This window comes from Macrobrachium nipponense, chromosome 1 (assembly GCF_015104395.2).
Source record: "Macrobrachium nipponense isolate FS-2020 chromosome 1, ASM1510439v2, whole genome shotgun sequence".
NCBI classification, from domain to species: Eukaryota; Metazoa; Arthropoda; class Malacostraca; order Decapoda; family Palaemonidae; genus Macrobrachium; species Macrobrachium nipponense.
The window spans coordinates 160,439,439-160,463,588 of record NC_087200.1 but is presented as its reverse complement, the minus strand read 5'-3'; the positions used below and the strand labels follow the sequence as shown (position 1 = coordinate 160,463,588).

The window sequence follows — 24,150 nt, the reverse complement described above, 5'->3', positions numbered from 1 at the left end:
TAAAATACCTCCACTTTGAACGGTTTGTGAAACCTTCACAGGATAGAAGCAGGTTACGCATGGACTATACTATTACTAGGAGGTTTTACCAGACCAGGCTGCTCTTGAGCATTCATTATCCAGCAATAAGCGAAGATGGGGGAATGAGGGGTTGGGGGCGGGGGTAGGAAAGCAATCATCGGATTGGCATTAAAAGTCTCTAACGCCCACCGCTGAGTTACCAGTCTTCCTTCCCCCGCCCCCGGCGCTATACTTTTTCCCCCATTAAATATCTATTTAATTCTCTTCTCATTCTGCCCCGTAGGAAGTGTTGCCGTCAGTGCACCTATATTGTATATATTACTTTAAGTTCTTTGCAGCGTCCCTTCGGCCCCAAGCTGCAACCCTTTTCATTTCTTTTACTGCACCTCCGTTCACAATTTCTGCCATCTCCTCACAATTTTTTCAGAGCGCAACTGCGAGGTTTTCCTCCTGTTACACCTTTAAGAACTTTGCAGTTTTCCTTTCAGCGTTGAATGACCTCATAGGTCTCAGCGTCTGGCCTTTGGCCTAAATTTCATTTTCTATCACTCATTCTGCTCTAATAGGTACCTTCCCTAAAGCAGTAGCTGCCTCCTGCTTCTTCAGGCGTTACCTTTGTCACACTTCCCCCAAATAAGGGACGTTTTATTACAGCATTTCACACCTGCTCCAAATGAATTTCAGTCTTTTGTTTCTTCCTTCTCTCCTAAAGATGATTTTCTACTACAACAACAACAACAACAACCACAGATGCAAATTTCGCTTTGTGTGAAGCTTGTTAACCTCTCCTCCCTTCCCGTGACGATATCGATGACCTTTTCGTTTTGTTAGACCAATTTAATCTTTTTTGTTAGCCAACCAATCACCTTCCTTAGCGTAGTAGCTATAGGAATCCCCTATCCAATCCTTAATAACCCCGCCCCCTCACACAACACAAAAAAAATTCATAATCTTCTTCGGACCTGTCATTAATAACCATTAGTCAAAATGACTCATGGTCTATAGAGTTAATTGGATTGAAGTGTCTACTGAGAGAGAGAGAGAGAGAGAGAGAGAGAGAGAGAGAGAGAGAGAGAGAGAGAGAGAGAGAGACTCTGCTCTGCTTCAGCGATTTTCAGTATTATATATCTTAATTTGGGTTATTTGATCTAACTTTAAAAGGTTTCTGTCGCTAAATCTCCTTCTCTCCCTATATTTACACTATACACGCTCTCTCTCTCTCTCTCTCTCTCTCTCTCTCTCCAACAAACAAGCAAACATTTCACATCTCTAATTCACAGGCCATCGTAAACGCATTCGATTCCTCACCGCATCACTCATCCGTTTCGCAAATAGTTATTCAATTTGCTACGCTGATATTAGACATAAAATATCAACACAGGGAGAGACAATAGAAATTTCCGTTTTCTGCTCTCGATTCCCAAGACACTAAACAACAGATATTTCCAATTTTGTCGCCGTATATATTACCAGGAAAAAAGCATTTCAATAAATATAATTCAACACTCCAGACTGGGGAGGGAATACTCATTCTCATATATACATAAATTCATTCGTACTTCTAATGCTCACACACACACACAGACAAACATATATATACACAAAATATGTAGCAACTATATGTAGTTATATACACATATATATCTATATATATTAAACATATAAACACATATAACATACATAGGTATATATAATTATAATATATATATATATATATAAATATATATATATATATATATATATATATAGTATATAATATATATATATATATATATATTATATATATATATATATATATAGTTGGTACATATTACGTAATGGTGGAAGTGTGTGTATATGTGTGTGTATATATTATATATATATATATATATATATATATATATATATATATATATACATATATATATATATATATATATATATATATATATATATATTCATATATATATACACACACATATATATATATATATATATATATATATATATTATATATATATATAAAATAGCTTCATATTTTGTCGTGGTGAAGGACAGCTATGCACAGCTCAGTTAAGAGAAAGTTTTGAAAACCTGAGAATCATCAAAATTTATTGCATGATGAAACTTCATACGGACCGCCAAATGTTGGGTCCTAATGGATCGCATTGGTTCTGCCATATAAAGAGAGTGGGTGAGGAAAGGCTATAAATAAAAAAGAAGCGTTAATCAAATAACTTTTAAGGAGTTCGATGCTAAAGCTCTTTCATATAGCAGAGGGAATGGCTTACGAAAAAGAAAATAATTGTACAGCACACACCCTCACGCTGCCGATTACTTATATTGATCACTATGATAGCAATCAACGGAGGATGCGCTGCTCATCGGGTTTGCAAGGGACTTGGTCATAAAATACAGACGCTTTCTTTTTATTATTATTATTATTATTATTAATTATTATTATATTATTAGTTATTATTATTAATTATTATTATTATTGTAAAGTGAGATCCCCTCCCGGACTAAGCAGTTAAAATATTGATTGGAGATAATAATTGCTCTCTCTCTCTCTCTCTCTCTCTCTCTCTCTCTCTCTCTCTCTCTCTCTCTCTCTCCCCTGTCTACACACTAATAATTGCATTTAAATCCAACTGTTTTTGTGGGAAATATTATTTATATATATATATATATATATATATATATATATATATATATATATATATATATATATATACATGCATATACAGAATGTTGTTCGTTCATAAACGAATTCGGGAAGGCTCCAAATAATGTGTTAGTTGTTATAATTTCAAATGTCATCATGATGATGGAAAGTGATGTTGAATATGTCATTGTAATCTCTGATGCCACGGAGTTTATATATTATTGAAATATTATATTAATGTTCATTGTTCTGCATCTGTATAGATAAACAAATAGCTAGATAAAAAAATATAGACACATGTCAATAAATTAGATAGCCGGCTAGGCAAATAGCTAAGACATGACACGCTCTTCGGATGTCTCTTTATGAGAGAGAGAGAGAGAGAGAGAGAGAGAGAGAGAGAGAGAGAGAGAGAGAGAGAGAGAGAGAGAGAGATGAAACGGAATGAAAATATTTCATAGCGTGAGACTATAATAGACTCTTGTTTACGGTAACAGCCGTAACAGGATTTCAGACAAGCCTATTATCATCACGACATATTCTCATATTTTCTTCTCGACCCGAAACCATTTTCTACGATTCATCCTTGGGGGGAAGGGGGGAAGAGGGGGGAGAGGGGGAGTCTCTTCTATACAGAAACATCGACCTTTATCGGTTCATACCAGGTAATGCTCACATCTATATTAGACAGTAAGTCTTAGACGTCCCTGAAGTTACGAGAGGAAATAACGCGGCCGGGATTATTCTCGCGGAGAGCAGTGGCATTATAAACATCACGGAATTCAGATAACCCTATTCTGCTACTAATTACCAGCATAGACACCTATCCACTAATAAGATCATACATCGTCATCATCACAGGCATCATTAATGTTTGTATAAGTTAAGATTCTCTCTCTCTCTCTCTCCTCTCTCATCTCTCTCTCTCTCTCGCTCTCTCTCTCTATATATATATATATATATATATATATGATATATATATATATATATATATATATATATATATATATATATATATATATATATCTGGGTTTTTCATCAATCATAATTCATAATTTTTTTTATTTATATAGAATTTTGGCATTATGCCAAGCACAGGGGCAACTAAGGCCATTCAGCGCCAAAACGGAAGTTGACAGTAAAAGGTTTGAAGTGTATTACAGGAGTAAAACCTCGCAGTTGCACTATGAAACAATTCTTACGAGAGGGTGGGCAGTCAGATGGAAGAAAGAGAATATAAACGGATGTACAGTAAAAAGAATGAAAGTAGTTGCAGCTAGGGACCAAAGGGACGCTGTAAAGAACCTTACGTAATGCCTACATTGCACCGAATGAGGTGCACTGACGGCACTAACCCTTCACGGGGTCAATCATCAATGATCTTCGTTCATGGTTTTCTGGCTCTTCTTTCATTTCTACTATTCACCTGCCGAACTTTTCAAACTTTCAACTCATCCACCAGTTAGCTTTCTCCTCTGCACTTTCCCTTTCTGCATTATTTATGTATAATCCCTTTCCCCATTCATATTCATTCCCTTCGCATTTAACGCCACCTTCGATTTCCATATTTAAACTAGACCATTTTTGCATCTTCAAAATATTTCTCCAAGGTAGATGTTACTCCATAAAGAACACTACCTTAAGAACATTACTGGTGATGTAAAATACAAAAGCCTTTGACAACCAAAAATAACAATAAGTGACAATTCCCATAATAAGAATAAAAAAAGATGTCCTTGATTATATTAATTAAAATTAAATACTCTTCATTTCATAATGAAACATAACATAGCAATATTGAAAATGCCCATTTATACGACGACCAAACAGCATTAAAAGAAGAATGACACAATTAAGCATATTTTCTCTAATCGTTAACCAGTAACAGAAGATACTCTGATAATGAAAATGAACAAAATGTACATCTTTAACAAACTTACTCACTATTTTAACAAACAAACTTACTAATTACAATTAGCAAAGCAAAAACTTTTGATAATAAAATAGACGCCCTTGATATTACATTCAGCCGCAAAAAGAGTGTTTTTTGACGACGTCTCTCAATAACATCTGATCCCAAAACAGATGTCACTGATTACGATTATTAATGCCATAAATATCCTTGATACCTTTCATTACTAGAAAGACGCCTGTGAGGCTCTGACAACGTTAAATCGAAAGGTAAACCCCAACCGGAAACTCACGAGAGCGTCTTTTAGCTAAATATCACCCTTGATGACAACTCTGACACAACCGACGGCGATGACAACACCCAATGACAGAACGAGACACCAAAACAACAAATCGGGAGCGAGGAACTTGTCAGAGGGTGTTTTCGTTCCTCAGTGTCATCCAAGATATACATAGAGCGAGGAGGCCCCTCCCTGGAGAGCTTAATTGAATCTGCAAAACAGGCGCGATACAAAATAGCACCACTCCACGGGCAGAATTTAGCAGCACATAGAACCTCAAATTTCAGTATAGCCAATTTCGAATTTTGGACCAGTTCCCCGAACAGAATATTATCACCAATTTCCTTTTCCCAGTTTCAGCATACAACACGGTATTTGGGTACAAGCCGTGCCATGTATTGGAGAATAATCGATACGGACTTTATCAGATGAAAGGCGCCTCCAAATCTAATTAACTCATTCTTATCGTCACTGCATTATTGTAGTTGGTATTGTTAAAACTCTTATATTCATCATCATTAGCATATCAAATATGATGATGTTAGTTATCGCTGCACCTTTTATTCACCTCATTACTACAAAGGAAACACCTCTATGCCAAACTGCAATTTTGTTATGCGGTAAACTACGGTTCAGCTAATAGCTACAATTCATTCGACTTGTATGGCGACTTTTTGCCGTGTTCTAGTTCACCGATTGTGTGAATGACAACAATTCATAAAAATAAAAATTACAGTCATCAATTACTAAGAATGAATTTATATAAGATTTTGCTAAACAGAAACACACAAAGAACGGACTCTTTCCTGTAAAATTCAAGGAATACAGTGCCAAACCAAGTGTTCATGAAATAACTTCAAAACGGGAAAAAACACAAACAAAGAGAAAACAAATATGTCAATAAGGCGAATCTACAGGTAATGTTCTTTTCCCGTTTTAAACTCAAAACGCGCATAACACCTCAACGAGCCGAATTAATCTGAAAAAAAAAAAAAAAAACATGGAGTGGTGCGTCGCAAATCTTTCGAAAAGCCGCGGCATTTATGACCTGAAAAGACATTTTAGAAATGTATTTTAAATAGGAAGTTAGGAAGTCTCTTGATAAAGCGTTAGGCCTCCACGAAGGAATGAGAACTCGCCCTGAAATGCATATGCCTTACGCGAGGGAACTCTCTCTCTCTCTCTCTTTCTCTCTCTCTCACCAGTCTCCGCCTCTTATCCCCTTTCTCCTTCTTATACACTCCGTTAAGGGTTTCGTCAGTCACCCCACTGTGACACCATCTGGCCAGTAAGTGAAGTTTCATGTTTGTCTGCTGCTGCAGAGACCAAACGCAGAAAAGCCGTGGCAGGAAAGCATTTCTGAAGATACCGTATCCCTCCCTCCGGCACACTGCCCTAGAGAGAGAGAGAGAGAGAGAGAGAGAGAGAGAGAGAGAGAGAGAGAGAGATTGAAAAGATCTCATCTCTATTAAGCAAGAGATGAAGAAGTATCTTCTGTTCTCTCTCCATCTTCGCGGTTAACGAATGATCCTCTCGCTCGCATTCAAAAACCGGGTTCATTTACGTCCCACGTTTTTTTTTTCACTCGCTCTCTTTTGGACGGTAAATGAGGGGACGAAATCGACAACGGGAGGTCGCACTCGTTACACTCATATGAGAGGCAAAAAATATGTAACCAGTGACGCAGTGTACCGACGCGGGAATTGTAACATTTCTCATTTTTGCGTTAAGAAATTATTCCGGAATAAAAACAAAAAAGGTTCTCTCCGCAGTTTCCTCACAAGGGACTTGAGTAACTTATTCATTTATTGTTTATATGCATCTTTTCAATTACTTTTTCCTTAAAAAACTGACTCCCCGACGGGAGAGATCTTCTGTTTGAGCGGCATTTCAGAACTTGCATTATTTTACCGGTAAATAAACCTAAGAGGACATATAATATATATTATATATATATATATAAATATATATATATTATATATATATATGTATATATATATATATATATATATATATATATACATATACGTGTTTGTGTGTATAAACATAAATATGATATGTAATGTATTATGTACTATATATATATATATATATGTATATATATATACATACATATATATACATATATATATACATATAATAATATATATATACATAATACATACATACATATTTATGTTTATACACACAAACACGTATATGTATATATATATATATATATATATATATATATATTATATATTACATTCAAGAATTTACAGGGACCTTGTGACACTGTAAGTTCTGTATTTTCCAACTGAGAGATACCGAGGGAAACCTTAAGTCTTAAAAATTGGCTAAATCTCGCTGACGAGGCGAGTCAACGTTGTTGAAGCGGAGAAATTATGGGGAAGAATATTGGAAGCTGATAGGGCGCCTATCTGTATCCCACAGCATCTTCTTCCGTTGCCATGCCAACTCTCATGATTACTCTTTTAGCATGGAATCACTCAATTGACCTCCTGAAGTCAAGGAAGCCAATGCTACCCTCTCAATCTTTTTATGCGGTTTCATTTGAAAATGTTCCAGTTTCAAAGCAATTTTCCTTCTCTAATGTATTTCCCAGAACATAATCACCGATTAAAGACAACCCGGTGTGCTATTTTAGATAGCTATGTTCCCCCCCTAATCATATAATAGATCGGCTTCCTCGTCAAAAAGATCATTTCCATTAGATAAGGCTATTGCTTTTCCTTCTTTACACCACACCCTTATTCAGACATTTCAAGACTGAAAAACTAAAAACCTTATTCTTGAGATAGAAGCACAAAGAAGGTCTTGCAAAAAAAATGTTTCTCAAGTGTGATTTTTATCCGTCCTCAATTTCCACTTGTCAACTCCCGCAAAATATTCATGCAAGAACTACGTTTCAATGAAATTTCAGAGGATTGTCACTACTACTAATACTATGGTGCTCAGGATAGTGTCAATTATGCTCCAGATATGTATTTCACTCTGAACTCAAGCATGTAAAATTGGGCAATACCGGTCTGAAGAACTTAGGTGAGCTTTTTTTTTAATTTCTTTTTAAGTTGGCTACTTGTCACATGTCGCAATGATTTTCATGTCAAGTATACATTGACTTAATATTTCTTCTAATGGAAAATATTAGAATGAGTTGGTAAGCAGGAGATGTAGCCTATGCGAAAATATAAAGACTGAAAGTTATTCACGAATAGAATAAAAATGCTATAACGTTTCCTGCGACGGGACATAACCTTTCCTGTGTAACTCCACTAAGTAACTCCACTGTGTAACTCCACTGGGTTGAACATCAGATTATGCTCGATTCAAGACCAGAGTATAAAATCTATTAATATGCATAACGAGGTATGCCAGTCCACTGCGACAAACAAAAAATTCGATGTAACAAAAGAATAATGAATTCTGAATGGAGTCAAAAGAAAGAAAGGTTAAGGAAAACGAATTAGCATAATAGAAGAAGAAATCACTTCTTTATATAAATGCGCTATATATATATATATATATTATATATATATATATATATATATCTATATTATACTATATATATATATCATATATATATATATATATATATATATATATATATATATATTATATTATATATATATATATATATATATACATATATATATATATACATATACATATACATATACCCTTTTTTTTACCAAAGTCAGTGAAATCCTGATGCAATATAGGGAGTAAGCAGGCAAAGGTATTCTAAGGTTTCCTGCAGATTTTTAAGAAACCTTACATCCTCATGAAATGAAATGAAATGGTTAGGAACATTGGTCGACCCTCGGTTTTTATTAAGAATGCAAAAGATTTGTTATTTTAAACAAAGGCAATTTTACAATTTGGGGTTTTGCCACTGCTGTACTCCTGTTGGCTTGGTGAAATCTCTTATTAATCCCACGGTGCAAGTCGTAAAGGCAGCACCATCGAGATATTCAAAAGGAATACTCTGTAATAGATGATGATGTTACTATGACAACGGCCACGTGTACTCCTGGCAACTCAAGAGATGCAGAAATAAACCCCCAAGTAATTTGACCAAATTCCACATTCCTGAAATGATTAGGATTCATGAGCCTGTTTTACAGCTATTGCATAGCTGCCTGTTGTGCGACAGACTAACCGTATGCCTGAAAGTTTTAAGATGCTCACATACCAACAATGACATCGCTTTTCAAAATACCAGAGAACACAATTATGAATCTGGACGGGATACGTCTTCTTTTAACTGTAACTGGTTCTTTATTTTTAGTCAGTTTCAATATTCTATCTTTTACCACTTTATATTTACTCAATATTATGAAAAAAATTCAAACGTCCAATTTCTAGAGATGAAAATTTGACTTGCTTTTCATTATTTCTGAATCTGAAAACTTAACAAACACTCTCCACTTATCATTTGGGGTACGTCTTGGCCTTAATAAGTTATTGATGGTGTACACACACACACAAACCACACATATATATATACACACACACGCGCACACGCACACACACACACACACACACAACATATATATATCATATATATATATATATTATATATATATATATATATATATAGATACACACACACACACACATATATATACATACATATGTGTACTGAGGCGCTTCTTGAATAATTACTGATTCAGTCAGTAAGTTGTTTCCTTATTTCACTTTAATATTTTATGTTTCCAGAAAGCATTATGAATATCAAGGTAATGGTAGAAAGGTCAAACTGCTCATGAAAGCTTATGCATCTACTTTGTCCCCATTTCAGTTAGTAATTCCGAGTTGAAATCCTTTGTTAATTACTGTTCATAGAATGGTGAATTACAGAGACTAAAGAGGACATTGGATATATATATTATATATATATATATATATATATATATATATATATACACATATATATATCATATATATATATACATATATATATACATATATATATATATATATATATATATATATAATATAATTATAATAATTAAAATATTCAAGTGAAATGAGAAACAACTTACTGAACTGAAATCAGCTAATTATTCAAGCAGCGCCTCAGTACCTGAAAGATGGAAACACGTGTCGCAGTGGGTGTGATAAGGGTGAAGTACAGCGACGCACTATCAATGACCCTTCAGAGTAAATTACAAGGTACAGCTGAATTTGCAAAAAAATTTCTATGTAAGAGGTTCATCCATGAATCACCAGTTAAAGGATAAACGCAACATGAAAGGTAGCTTGGCTTTTTCCATGCCGATCGACTCATGAGAAAGTCTCATACACATTCATACACACACACATACACACACACACACACGCGCACACACACACACACGCACATATATATATATATATATATATATATATATATATAAATTATATAAATTATGGTTTTACTGTATACCATACTAATATACATGTGTACACATGTCAGTGTATTAAATTCTTTTTATATTGAATTTACGCTTCATATGTGTACCACAGAATGTGTAAATACGTGTTTCACACACACCATATGAATGTATTCATAAAACATACATATACAAGAGTATATATACTATATATATATATAATATATATATAATATATATATATATATACTACTATATATATATATACACACACACTTGTATGTGTAATTATGTACGTATACATGTATGCAATCATTTGTTTTGTGTGTGTATGTGTGTGTGTGTGTGCGCGCGCGCGCGCGCGAAACAAGTATGCATGCATTTGCGGGTTCAGATATGAAAAGTAATTCAATGTAAAAATCTGTACACTGACACTTGTATTTATGCATTTGTGCATTATGGTCGCACAGTATAATCATCATTTCAACCTTATAATGACAAATGACAAACTTAAAACCAATAATATCTTTCGAGTCCATTTTATTCTTTTCAACTTGATTATCACCTGCAACCTCCCCCATCATTAAACTCTCATCATCCAGTCGTTCCTATTTTTCCCATCTTCATCTCCATTCTTTTCTTTCATGACCACTCATAAGCATCCATTATCATTATAATCACATTTTCCAACGAAGGATCATTTCCTCCTTGTTTTGTCAGCAACTCTGAAACCGCGCCTCCGCTCCGCTTTCCTTGGGGTGGAAATGAGCAAAGGAGAGGAAACTACCAATTGTAAACAAAGACCAGGGTGTGCGTGAAAGGAAGTCTCTCTCTCTCTCTCTCTCTCTCTCTCTCTCTCTCTCTCTCTCTCTCTCTCAGTACCAGATACATAAAAGAAATTTACGTAGAATAGGTTCACATACTGACTTTCCCTTTCCCGAAAACGTTCATCACAAAAGACAGTACGCTATGGTCTACTATATGGATAAAGAAAAAAAAGAATATTCTACGTTTGAGAGGTTTTCTCACCCTCTATGTTTAACTTTTCGCTCTGTTTACGTTTAAAAGACACTGTCAAAGCACACAAATAAAAGGAAAAACGCCAGTCGAGCGCTACTCTCTCTCTCTCTCTCTCTCTCTCTCTCTCTCTCTCTCTCAAAAATACAAATATCTAAAAACCCTCTATGCAGACACCATACAAACAAGCCTCCCTCGAAAACAATTGGCCAATTAAAGTACTTCCTTGTTATTTGTTTCATCCATTTAGTGTCCGCTATTACCAAGAACGTTTGTCGACACCATCGTATACGTGTTTCGATCCATATTCCAAAAAAAAAAAGAAGAAAAAAGCTTGTTATTCAATAACAGGTGTTATTTCCAAGTTTCTCCTTTGTTTTTCTCCGTAGAGGTCTATCTATATCATTTTCATTTCCGTAATTAAGTCCATTCACTACCGAAAAAGTAGTGAATTATGAATTATTTATGTTTACTCATTTCTACAGTACTTGTACAGGATTCTCAACTGTACATGTAGCAAGATGTTTACTACAGCACAAAGAGGTTCTTAATCAAAATACCTACTGGTAAACAGATTACACTGCAGAGGACAGGGTTATATTTTCTAAGCTAATATAGTTTTCCTCTTTGCTAGCTTACTTTTAATTCCTTTTAAATAATGCAAATTGGCTCACAGATTCTTGACAGAGATTACAAGAACAGTTGGCAATTTTCTCTGGGGGTTTATGGCATCTATGATATCAAGAAGGCGAGGGTTGCGTTAAGCCTTGGAATGAATTCACATCGACTATAGTTTCATCCAGGTAACTTATTACTCGCTCTTAGGGCTACTATTCAACGCCATTAAAAATTTACTGTGACAATTGAGCTAGGTCCTTTCATATATGAACAAAGACAGAGGGAAATCAGTTGGAAATTTTACGAACCAACTAAACATTGGCATTTTACATAAACAAACAACGAGTGTTTTCGCTCTACCAGTATCAGGCCGTGGTGGCGGAGAGGAGGGGCCCGGGACTCGCCTATGGGAGGGCTGGGGCGGGACGGTGGAGAGGAGGCGTGGAAGGAGGCTGGAGAGAAAATTAAATGAAAACAATGGGACACACTATTTTAAACACGCCCGTCGTTTACACAGAAACATCTCAAGTTGTTTTCGTTGTTGTTTCAGTGCTTCTTCTGCATACCTATCTATGCCTTGTTCTAGGTGTTCAGAGTCCAGGTCAGACTGTAGTACAAATGATAGAAATGTCGTTAGAGAGTTATTCGGGCGATGCTCTACTCATACTGGTTTACGAAAATAAAAGAGGACCTTTCGTTCCTTTTACTGTACCTCCTTTCATATTCTCTTTATTCCACCTTACCATCCACCCTCCCCTAACAGTTGATTCATAGTGCAACTGTGAGATTTTTCTCCTTTTACAGCTTTCAGATCTTTTACTGTCAAGTTTCAGTTTCAGCGCTGAATAACCTCATAGGTCCCAGTGCTTGGCTTCTGGCCTAAATTCTATATCCAATTCAATTAAAAAACGATGATGGCTAAGAGAACACTACAGAACACTACAACTTGACGTACTTCACCCAGTAAGAGAAATCTAAAATAGAGTATTCTTCACAAGAGGTGCTTTAAAGAAATTTAATGCATCATGCACAAGGTACTGAAGTAATCAGCACATAAGCGGAATATATATTTCCAGTTCGTGGGTATGTATGCATTCAAAATTGTTCTAGGACAAGTCTCAACCCTTTTAATTACCTACGCACGTACAGTAAAAATGAAGAATTGGACGGAACGAATGAACAAAGTAAGATTGAAAAGAGTCAGAGCGAACAGCGGACGTGAATAGGCTGAAGGTATGTGTGTATATATATATATATATATGACTCACATTAAGACCAAACCTAGGTCTCTCAATTGAAAGACATGACCGTTGCCAACAAACGCCCACACAAGACCGTTGGGAACGGTCTTGTCTTTCAATTGAGAGACCTGGGTTCGATCCTGACGTGATTCAGAAATTTATTTCTGTTCAACACGTGATTGGGTGTGGATTATTTCTATATTATATATATATATATTATATATATATATATATATATATATCACACACGGAGAAAAAACACGACTATATGTTGAGCCTAGTCCTCAATTCCATCGAATATTTTCAGATAAAATTTGAAATAAGTAACCTACTTCCTATGACTTCAGAACGCTGCCAAAATGTAATTACATTCTTTTCCTTCCATTCGAAAATCACCGGGAAGGCAAAGAGAGCGAAATCAAAGAAAGAACCAGTTACTCAACTCCAGGAACGAGATTTCATGATCTGATAGACCCCAAGGCTGCGCGAGTACGACGTTCCTTGCATTGCACAGCAGGCAGTCTGTCGCGTACAAAAGAAAATGTAAAAATAAGCAAAAACATCGACTGACAGACTCTTTCACTTCTTGCCTTCGTCGTCGTCTATTCTTTGGCAATGTTTTACCCTCACGGTATTGCGTACTCTCCTCTCTCTCTCTCTCTCTCTCTCTCTCTCTCTCTCTCTCTCTCCAGAAACGCGAGAGCGACCAGAGAATCCAAATACCCGAGGAGTAGAAATCGTAGCTCCGTTTTCAATACGCTTTTATTTCCACAGACTGAACCAACAAAAGGCGTATTCATAAATACAGCAGCAGCAGCTCTCCTTCAATCCCACACGCCATCCCCCTCCTCCCTCCCCACCCTCCTTTCTCTCTTCTTTTTCCCTCAAATCTTGACGTTATTCGAAGTTTCACTCTATCATTAACACGAAGCGAGTGTGTTCGTCCGTCTGCGGGGTAACAAGCGCCCATCCATTCGTGCCCTTTTCCATCCATCGGCGGCTCCGCCCCTTCCCTCTCGCACAACACCTTCCTGCAATTCCGCAGACATCTATCTCCCATGTCGCCCCTTCGCGGGTGGGGTTGTCGCAACATAAAGGCGACAGCTTCGCAACAGGCTGCTTTGGTGACCTCGATTTCCAGCGCAGAACGGTTAACATTTCCATGAATTCCGAGAATTCCCACTCACATCATTTCAACAGGTATTCTTAGGGACGCCAGACACAAAACAACCTGGGTAGTTTCATTAATGCGTCTTTTCTTCTGTAATCATAAAAAAGGGAACAACAGAACAATCTCGGAAAGTCACTTGTATTTCTAGGAGTGAAAAATAGAACATTTTTGGAAACGCCTTAAATCATTTTTCGTGTATTTCCACTTGTGACTCTTGAGCAATAACTAAACCATATGAAAAATAAAGCAGACGATGCCTCACATTTATGATACTGCCAAAATGTAACTTATTCAAGCCGCCAAACCGTTCACCCTTTTTCAGAGAGTCTTTTCAAAAAAAAAAAAAGATTGAAAATAAGTTCATATGAAAAGAAAAATATAAGTAAATTTCATCATTCATTTCCCAATATTAGGAACGTCTCATTAGCAAATATGATAATTACCTCATGAATAATGTATTCCAGTATCATCAATTTCTGATTTTTCATGAGATGAAAAACTCAACAAAATAAAACACGTTAAAAATAGGTGTGAAACAAATACACAGATATAAACGATGACAGGTGTAAATTAACAAATAACACTGACGAGAGAGAGAGAGAGAGAGAGAGAGAGAGATGACCTAAAGTAGGACTCCCACTTGAAAACCCACGTTCGATTCTATCTACCTAAGCCTTGCCCCGCACGCGACACTGCTCATGAAAAATAAATCAAGCAACCCATGTAGACGGTTCCACCTTCAACATGGGAACGCTATGAGAGACGTGTATAAATGTATACATTTCTATATACAAAAACAATTGGAAGCAGGAGAGCAGGCGGGAGGAGAAAGGGCGTGTGCCTGGAAGGGCGGGCACCGATAGGGGTTGGAGGAGGAGGAGTGCGGTATCGGGGAATTAAATTTTACTCGCAGTGGGCGAGAGCGAGGTTGTATAAAGATCATCAGTCCTGAAAAGGTTAGACGACGAGATACGGAAAACCATAAAAGCGGGAGATGTAGGAGAAGATGAGGAGGAGGAGGAGGAGGAACAGTAGAGGGAGAGGAGGGGAAGGGGGAGGCAGCTGAAGATAGATGGACGACGGCGACGATATGATGCATAAATATTCATAACAATTCGTCTTCATAACACAAGTCGCCTAGGGAACTGAGCCTAAAGTACGCGGAGTCACTCCAGTCTTAAGGTTTAGCACCGCGGGAAGATACAAATCATGCAAAGATATACGTATATATATATATATATATATATATATATATATATATATATATATATATATATATATATACACACACACACACACTACATACATACATACACACAAACATAATATATAATATATATATATATATATATATATATATATATATATATATATATATAAAATTCTCTTCAGAGATGGGATGGTACAATTCTTTTGTAGACAAAGCGTGTCCGTATACTGGAGCAATGCAATTACAGCATTGGACGAATGGAAAGATCAACACCCGCCCGTTTATATAACAGATGTCTTCGCTATCTTTCCCTCGGCAACTGGGAGTGAGCCTTTGTTCCATTAACTCGCAACACCGGAGGATAATCACTTGTTGAACGTTGGAAGACAAAGTCCGGAGCTCTTCATCTTGACGCACGACTGGGATTGCATGAAAGACGACCAGAGTCTGTCGATACTGTTGAAGGAAATGTATGAAGCATCCATCCTGCAAGATTCCCCGTGTCAGTGAAATGTTACTGAAGGACTGTTAAATCAATAAGTCATAATGAACGGAAGGAGCATCAAACGGCAACGGAAAAGAGACGGATGTACAAGGTGACGGTGGCATGATCAATAAAAGGATCCGCTGGACTAATGGGGAGATTACGTAATTCCAGAATGCTATTTTCCCTTAAGACGGTGTCAACTTGGATCTTCCTTCTGTCAAAATTACAATCCCGGCATCAAAATCTGCATATTCATGTGAAAGGTCGTCACCACAATAATTATAAGATTATTAAAATAGGAACATAATATCAAGGAAATAACGTAGGCTATGGCACAAGACAAGGAAAAGAGAGAGAGAGAGAGAGAGAGAGAGAGAGGAGAGAGAGAGAGAGAGAGTCCTTACAGTCTTACAGTTCGTTCGGGTTGCCCCAGGTCCCTCAGTGTGAGGCAGCCTCTAATGTCTACCAGAGAGTTGCTAGTACATCTTCCGGTATATTTTGCATCTTCCAATCTTGGATGGTCTGGGATGCAGTTTAGATATTTGTTTAGAGAGAGAGAGAGAGAGAGAGAGAGAATCTTCGAAATTCAGTAGATCGCATGAACACTTAACAAAAAGATTCTGTTCCCGGAAAAATGGTCAGAAATTAACAGTTTCATTTAGTTAAACTGATCTGAAAGCAATGTTAATGATGCAAATGTGGTTGACACGGATAAAGTGTCATGATATCAAAATAAGAAATAGCTTTCCTTCTTCATTAATGAAGTAATTTTCATTGTTAGCCAATCAAACATTATTAATGCATAATATACAGCCAGAGAAATACTATCATAAGGGTTATTATGGGATAATAAATTTTATAAGTTACAAAAGAATACCTATACCATATAGCAATTTTCCTCCGGTCTTGAAGTATAAAATCTATCACTTGATCCAATAATTGCTAACATCTGATAAAGAGAAAATTCAGAGTAAAAGACGAGAAATTTTTGTGTCTTTCTCCCAAGTTCTCTAGTTGCCAACTAGGGACAAAACTGACAGACAAAAATCCGAAAATAGACAGAAGTAGTTTTTCAACATTAATGCCGAAACCTCACATACAGCAAGATATAAAGGAAAATCAAGGCACACAAATTACACGAATGAGTTTTATATGGCTACAACATAAAAAAAAATGTACAAAGCACGCGATAAGAACACACTGACCCAGTATATTAAGCTTTCTGTGGGTGAATCCTACAACCCAGCATGGCAATGATAATAATGCCGGTTGCATGACAAGCAAAAATCGCCTTCATCGTTCTTAAGTGAGACAACTCCGACAGCATCGTCACGAAAGTTAACCAACCTGCAGATCTTTGGACAAATGGTTGCAGCAAATCCTACGATCATATACGGACTGTTCTCTGAAGCTCACAGTATAACAAACAGCATCATCAGTAGTTATTGTATGAATACAAAAGCATAAGAATAAGAACTAGTAGATGAGAGAGAGAGAGAGAGAGAGAGAGAGAGAGAGAGAGAGAGAGAGAGAGAGAGAGCAATGAAATAAACTGGAAACGAAAATGGAAAGAGGTTGGAAATTTAGGAGAATGAAAGATTTAAAACACATACCGAGGAATGAAAGGACAAAAACAATCAGAAATGGAAGGGAACGCGAGAGAGGAAGGAAAATGGAGGAAGGTGTAGGAACAGGAGGCAGAGAAGCGTTTGATAGATGACTGCAATAGTCCATATATTTCTATTATTGCTCTTTGGTGGGAGGGAAGGAAGGCAAGCGCCTCTCACAAAATTACGCCCGGCCGACTTCATACATACTAAACTGCCCGTGCCGCTACAAAAAGGACCGATGGAGATGAAGGGTACGAGGGCGGGGGGGTTCCGGCATCTCCTAGCTGGTTAGCAGGACCCTCCCCCTCCCCACTAATCTACTACATCACTAGCTCATCTAATCTCTTTTTTTATGGGGGAAAGGGGGATACTTCACGCGTTTTATTGTCTCTAGTTTATTGGCTCGTTTTTTCTTTATAGTCAAAACATCGGATCTCTACCGAGTTTGGAGGAGGCAACCGTCAGATCTATTCGCTTAATTACTTCACGTTCAAGGATAACCAACGCTTCCAAAGGACGCGGATGATCATTAGCTATATTTATGGAGCACAAGTTCAAAAATACATTGCTAGAGATGTGTGCTTGCATTTTTTTTTTTATATTGATTCTCATGCGGTTATTAATCGTTCCCCATCATTTAACTATTTCTGCCTGGTAAACAAATATCAACATTATGAAGCTCCAAACAATATAATCTGTGTGTGTGAGAGAGAGAGAGAGAGAGAGAGAGAGAGAGAGAGAGAGCGAGAGGGAGAGATAGAGAGAGAGAGAGAGAGAGAGAGAGAGAGAGAGAGAGAGAGAATCGGCACAGCCAGCTTCTGTCGGCTAAGGTTTTCTGTAAAAACTATAAGATTTATGAACGTCAGGACCAAAGACCTGATCGCTTAGACTCTACCATTCTAGTACTGTTGCCTGACGTAGTGATAGATGACCCAGTCTCCTTCGTGGGTAAGGATGTGTATGTACCTACGCTAAGTGTTCATAATGTATAATACAATAAATAAATAAAGCCATGCGTACATCCTTACACAAATACTGTAAGTGTCTACATGCACAAATCTATCAATTTATAGAATGTACAGGCATTTGGAGTTTGCATAACCGTTGTTATTACTACATCATGCTGAATTTGACATAATAAACAATCAAAGGCACTGAAAGCCCATCATAAAAGATCTGGCGTTGAGTCTCGCACCCTTTAGCGGTTGAACAGTTCATTTTCTCACCAACTCTGAACAATTTTAGCGTTTCCGACTTAGCTACATGAATTTCGGCTCTTAATTAAATTGAAGAGTTACACGGCCAAGTGCCACTGTTTTTCTCGCTGAACGTACATGACTGGAAACAACATGGGTGGTTTGGCGCTAAGAGATCCTCAACCAAAACGGAAGGGGGAAACTGCAATTACTGAGGGCATCGTGAAGAAACATATTCGTGGTCGGCTTCTACAGTCTTCACATTCACGTCAATTCTACTTGTACTAATTATAGCACCATAAATAACGCGAATACATTTTGTTAAATGGAAAACCTGAAAACTTTCTACATTGAGCAAAAAAGACAGAAACAATTTCCTCGAATATCTACAAATCTATCCAACCTCGGGTGGGGAGGACTAACTCTGTACTGAAAACAATGCATAGACAACAGCATAATTAACAATCAGAATACGTCAATACACACACACATAATTAAAATATACACATAAATATAAAAGCACAATTGATAATGAAAACAACAGAGTAAATACAGTAATTTCATGGGAATGAAAAATGTGACAAATGGGAGTATCACTTTTTCACTCATTTCAAAGGTGCAATCGTCCGTGCAATTAGTGCAACAGCCACCTTACCCTCCACATTTTCCAACATTATTTCTTCCATGTGCAATTTTCCAAGGGGTGGGAACTTACCTCTCCTGTATTTACCGCATTCCACCAACAGTGCTGAAATTGCTAAAATGTGCAACGTATAAAACAAAACAAAAACTTGAAATAAAATAGAGGTTTGAAGAAGGTCGAGTGATGTGATGGTGAGTGATGTGGAAAAACAAACAAACAAACAAAATGACACGGGAGACAAATACAGTTTACGATACACAACCAGCGGTGAGAGAATATTGTCAGATCAGCCAAATATTCCAAAGAAGTAAAAATTGTAAAAGCAAATGAAAATACACAGGCAGCCAAAGAAACCTTTCAGGAAGACGAAAAATGGGGAAGATTATGAAATGAAGGTTCAGACATAGTTCGAAAAATGCAAAGCGTTTATGCTGGTCTCAGGTTTTGACGATAAAATATGACCCTCCTGATTACTTTATTTATGAATTGTTTTTAAAGTTGCGGCTGCCATCCTCTTTAAGTTATGTTCATCTTCACTGGTTCGATCGTCTGTTTGACTGTTTGCAGCTATCAATTATCTTATGCCGAACAGTGGTCACATAACGAATGTCTTGAATGCTCTAGCTGTCCCATAGCCGCTGTCCCATGGTATCCCTGTCTTCAGTTTGAGTTCCTTTTCTTAAAGATCAATCACAAGCACATTCTTACTTCCTTAACCAAGCTCCATTAGTTATTAGTTCATCAGTTTATTTCTATTCAATAATATCCTACTCATTTTTGTTTTGTCATTTGTTAGTTATATTATCCTGTAGTTATTAGTTATAAATAGCACTATTCTTTAGGAAGGAGTCTATGGTTTCGGGTCCGTTTGGATTTCTTTAGGTTACCAAGACAACAGAAAATGCTGCCTTGATTTCCATGAAAACTTCACTTGCAGTGGGCCTCGTGACTGGCAACATGGGATCAGATTTTGAGATCCGGACAAGGGACCATTTTTGTCGGGGTCCGAATCCTCTGCCTCGGCAGAGGTTTACCGTCTCTAAATGATCTGTGTTCTTTTTAATAACCAAATTCTGAATGCTAACCAGATGTTAATAAAGGCAATATCTATTAAAACAAATTATGAATGCTAACGAAATGTTTCATAAAGGCAATATCTGTTTAATGACTGGATTATTTCTTTAAAGAAGTTTCGTAACTCTTGAGATCTTAAATTTTGAAGTCGGACAGTCTAAACATTTTCAAATAATTGAAGCATTTTTGAGAAAATTGAACAAATTGAACCATTTCCCCCAATTTCAATATTTCAATAATGACTGACTTATTTTAAAATCTGTTCTCTTCTTATAATTAAAAAAAGAATAAAAAAAACTGAGACCTGTTTCATTACCTACACGAACCAGGAGAATCGAGTTTTCCCAAAGTGCGTGTACAAGGACCCTGGGGCACAAACGGTGCTTTGCATTCTCCACGCCATTTCTGAACCCGGTTCAAAGATGGGAGTTAGTGAACTCAAAAAAGAGAATAGCTAAGGAGTGGAGAGTAAGAATACGAAACAATGAGCAAACGTGAAACGCCAACACACACCGAAGCAACATAAGAATAGAGACCAAGGCTTAGTCAAGCATATTCTCTTCTTCAAACGCTTTCCTACTGCAACAATTACCTTTCTCAATATGACCTTGTCTGGTTTCTGAGTTTTGTTATTTTTAATGATAATAATAAGCATAATGGCTGGGACATTTGTTCAAACAGGTTCGAAATCCGAAATTCAACTTCACTTTGTTTCTTTATAAACAAAATCTGCTCAAATATGCTACAGTTTGGTAAAGAACTGAATCGCAGCTTAGTTTTAAATATATACACCTGAACAATAATTTCGCACTAAATGCCAGTCATAAATTCAATGATATCAAGGAAGGAGGATTTGAATTACAAAGAGTTTCATTTTCATTTAAACACTTAACGAAACTATTTTCCACAAGTATCCCCCACTAAAAGAATTTTACTCTTGAGTTTCTCCCATTAAAAGTGTCTTACAATCTTATTTATCTTTACATCTATCGAGATTTGACGAGAAAAAACATTTATGATAATGACGTCATGGACTCTGCATGAAAATTCTGAACTTCAAAATCTCTTAACGTCATATTATACTTCTGAATGTTATTTCACAATGATCCAGATAGGAATTGAACTTTCCAGTAATAAAACTTGTGTCATAAAAAACAAGCATCGTTCCGACTGGCTACCTCCAAACATCAAAAGCGAATGATAATTTCTTATTAACTTTATGTATCACGAATAAAATCATACATTACAAATAAATGCAATCAGTGACAAAATTTATGCATTGGAGTTTTGGGAGTCTGGAATGACTTGTGGTTATAATCAAATACAAACCTGTAAATCAATTTATCAATACATCAGATGTGATAACTGATATTCTTTTTTAAATTAAAATAGATGCATTTTGGAATTGTTGTAATTTTGCAGTACTACAAAAAATACTGGGAACAGAAGCTTTCGGAATGTATTTAATTGCTTATACGCAAGACTGGCATACAGAAAAATAGTTGCTTATTCTTAAATTATGCAAACTTTTGAATATTGATGAATCAAAGGAATCAAAGGCTAATAAATAAGCTGAAATAGCAGAAAGATTTCAACAAATATTTTTACAATACACATGAAAGACTTACAGCCAATTATTAGATGCAAATCAAAATACAGACTACAAAATAGATGGGGAGGGGTAAGTAAAGTAAGTTGTTAGAATAAATACACAAATTACAGGAAATAAAATAAAAGCACCGCTTAATCTTTACATCAGCCAATAAATAAGTTACAGAATATTTCATAAAAATATTAATAATGCTTGACTTCAGCCACGAGAAAGGAAAGGAGTGTGTCAAACCAAAAGGAAAAAAAATAGCCAAAATTTCCTTCTCCAATCAGGTTATTATCCTTTACTTACTTGTGTTAGCTCCGTTGACTGGAAGAACGCGTGAATAGGAAGAAAAAAAGGAAGAACGGGTTAGTTGACAAGCGTTTAAACAAGACAGATATTAACTGGCCCTCTCCCTGCCCGCAACACAACCTGGACCACACAGCATTAGAGAAATAAAATGGAAAAGGCTACGAGCTAAGACAAGATATCCCCCTTTCAGCATTGCAAACTGGAATCGATCCTTCAGCATCAAGGAAACTTTAAATCTATCTTAAATACTACATATACCTTAAACTCAAGAATTCAGCAGTGGACAAACTTTGATTGTGTCTTCAAACCTGAACATAATTGCCAATTGAAACTTCAAACCCGAAGAAGCCTGGAACGGGCTCTTTCGACCTGAAGTTACCTTCAACTGAACTGTTTAGACTTGAAGCGATATTGAACTGAATTGTCTGGACCCAAAGAAACATCGAACCGAATCTTGAGACCTGAAGAGACCCTGAATTGGCTCCTCAGATCTTAAGAAACCTTGGACTGAATCTTTAGCTCTCGAGAAACCTTGGACTGAATCTTTCAGACCTGAAGAAACCATAAACTGGATCGTTTAGACCTGAAGAGCCCTTGAACTGAAACTTTAGATCTAAAGAAACCTTGAACTGAACCATTTAGACCTTAAGAAACCCTGAACTGAACCTTTGAGACCTGAAGAGAACTTGAACTGTATCTTTAGACTTGAAGAGAACTTGAACTGAACCATTTAGACCTTAAGAAACCCTGAACTGAACCTTTGAGACCTGAAGAGAACTTGAACTGTATCTTTAGACCTGAAGAGAACTTGAACTGTCTTTAAACTTGAAATTTAACCTGAACTGAACCTTTGACCTGAAGAGCTTGAACGTTCTTTTAAACCTTTGAAGAGACTTGAACTGTCTTTAGACCTGAGAAAGAACTGAACCTGTTATGCTTTAAACCTGAAGAGAACTTGAACTGTATCTTTAGACCTGAAGAGAACTTGAACTGTCTCTTTAAACCTGAAGAAACCTTGCACTGAACCTTTGAGACCTGAAGAGAACTTGAACTGTATCTTTAGACCTGAAGAGACTTGAACTGTATCTTTAAACCTGAAGAGACTTGACTGATCCTTTAGATGAAGAGAACCTTGAACTGATCTTTAGACCTGAAAAAAAAAAAAGAGAACCTTGACTGAAACCTGATGACTTTGAACTGTATCTTTAGACCTGAAGAGAACCTTGAACTGTATCTTTAGACCTGAAGAGAACTTGAACTGTATCTTTAGACCTGAAGAGAACTTGAACTGTATCTTTAGACCTGAAGAGAACTTGAACTGTATCTTTAAACCTGAAGAAACCTTGCACTGAACCTTTGAGACCTGAAAAGACCTTGAACTGTATCTTTAAACCTGAAGAGACCTTGAACTGCATCTTTAGACCTGAAGAGACCCTGAAATGTATCTTTAGAATTGAAGAGACCTTGAAATGTATTTTAGAATTGAAGAGACCTTGAACTATACCATTAGACCTGAAAAGATCTTTAGCTTTATGTTTAGACCTGAAGAGACCTTGAACTGTATCTTTAGATATGAAGAAACCCTAAACTGTATCTTTAGACCCAAGAGAACCTTTGACTGTTCTTTAGACCTGAAACAAGATCTTGGCTTATCTTAGACCTGAAGCGACCTTGACTGTTCCGTTGACCTGAATAGATCTTTAGCTGTATCTTTAGACCTGAAGAGACCTTGAACTGTATGT

The 24,150-nt window shown here is 36.6% G+C and overlaps 1 protein-coding gene across 1 annotated transcript in view; it reads right to left on the bottom strand.

Moving 5' to 3' along the window:
* LOC135219790 (tyrosine-protein phosphatase Lar-like) overlaps window positions 1-24,150 on the bottom strand; it is a 1,028,451-nt gene that overhangs the window by 169,853 nt on the left and 834,448 nt on the right. Inside the window, 1 exon segment of the mRNA XM_064256864.1 lies at window positions 22,406-22,423. Within this exon segment, the coding sequence (XP_064112934.1) occupies window positions 22,406-22,423 (18 nt within the window).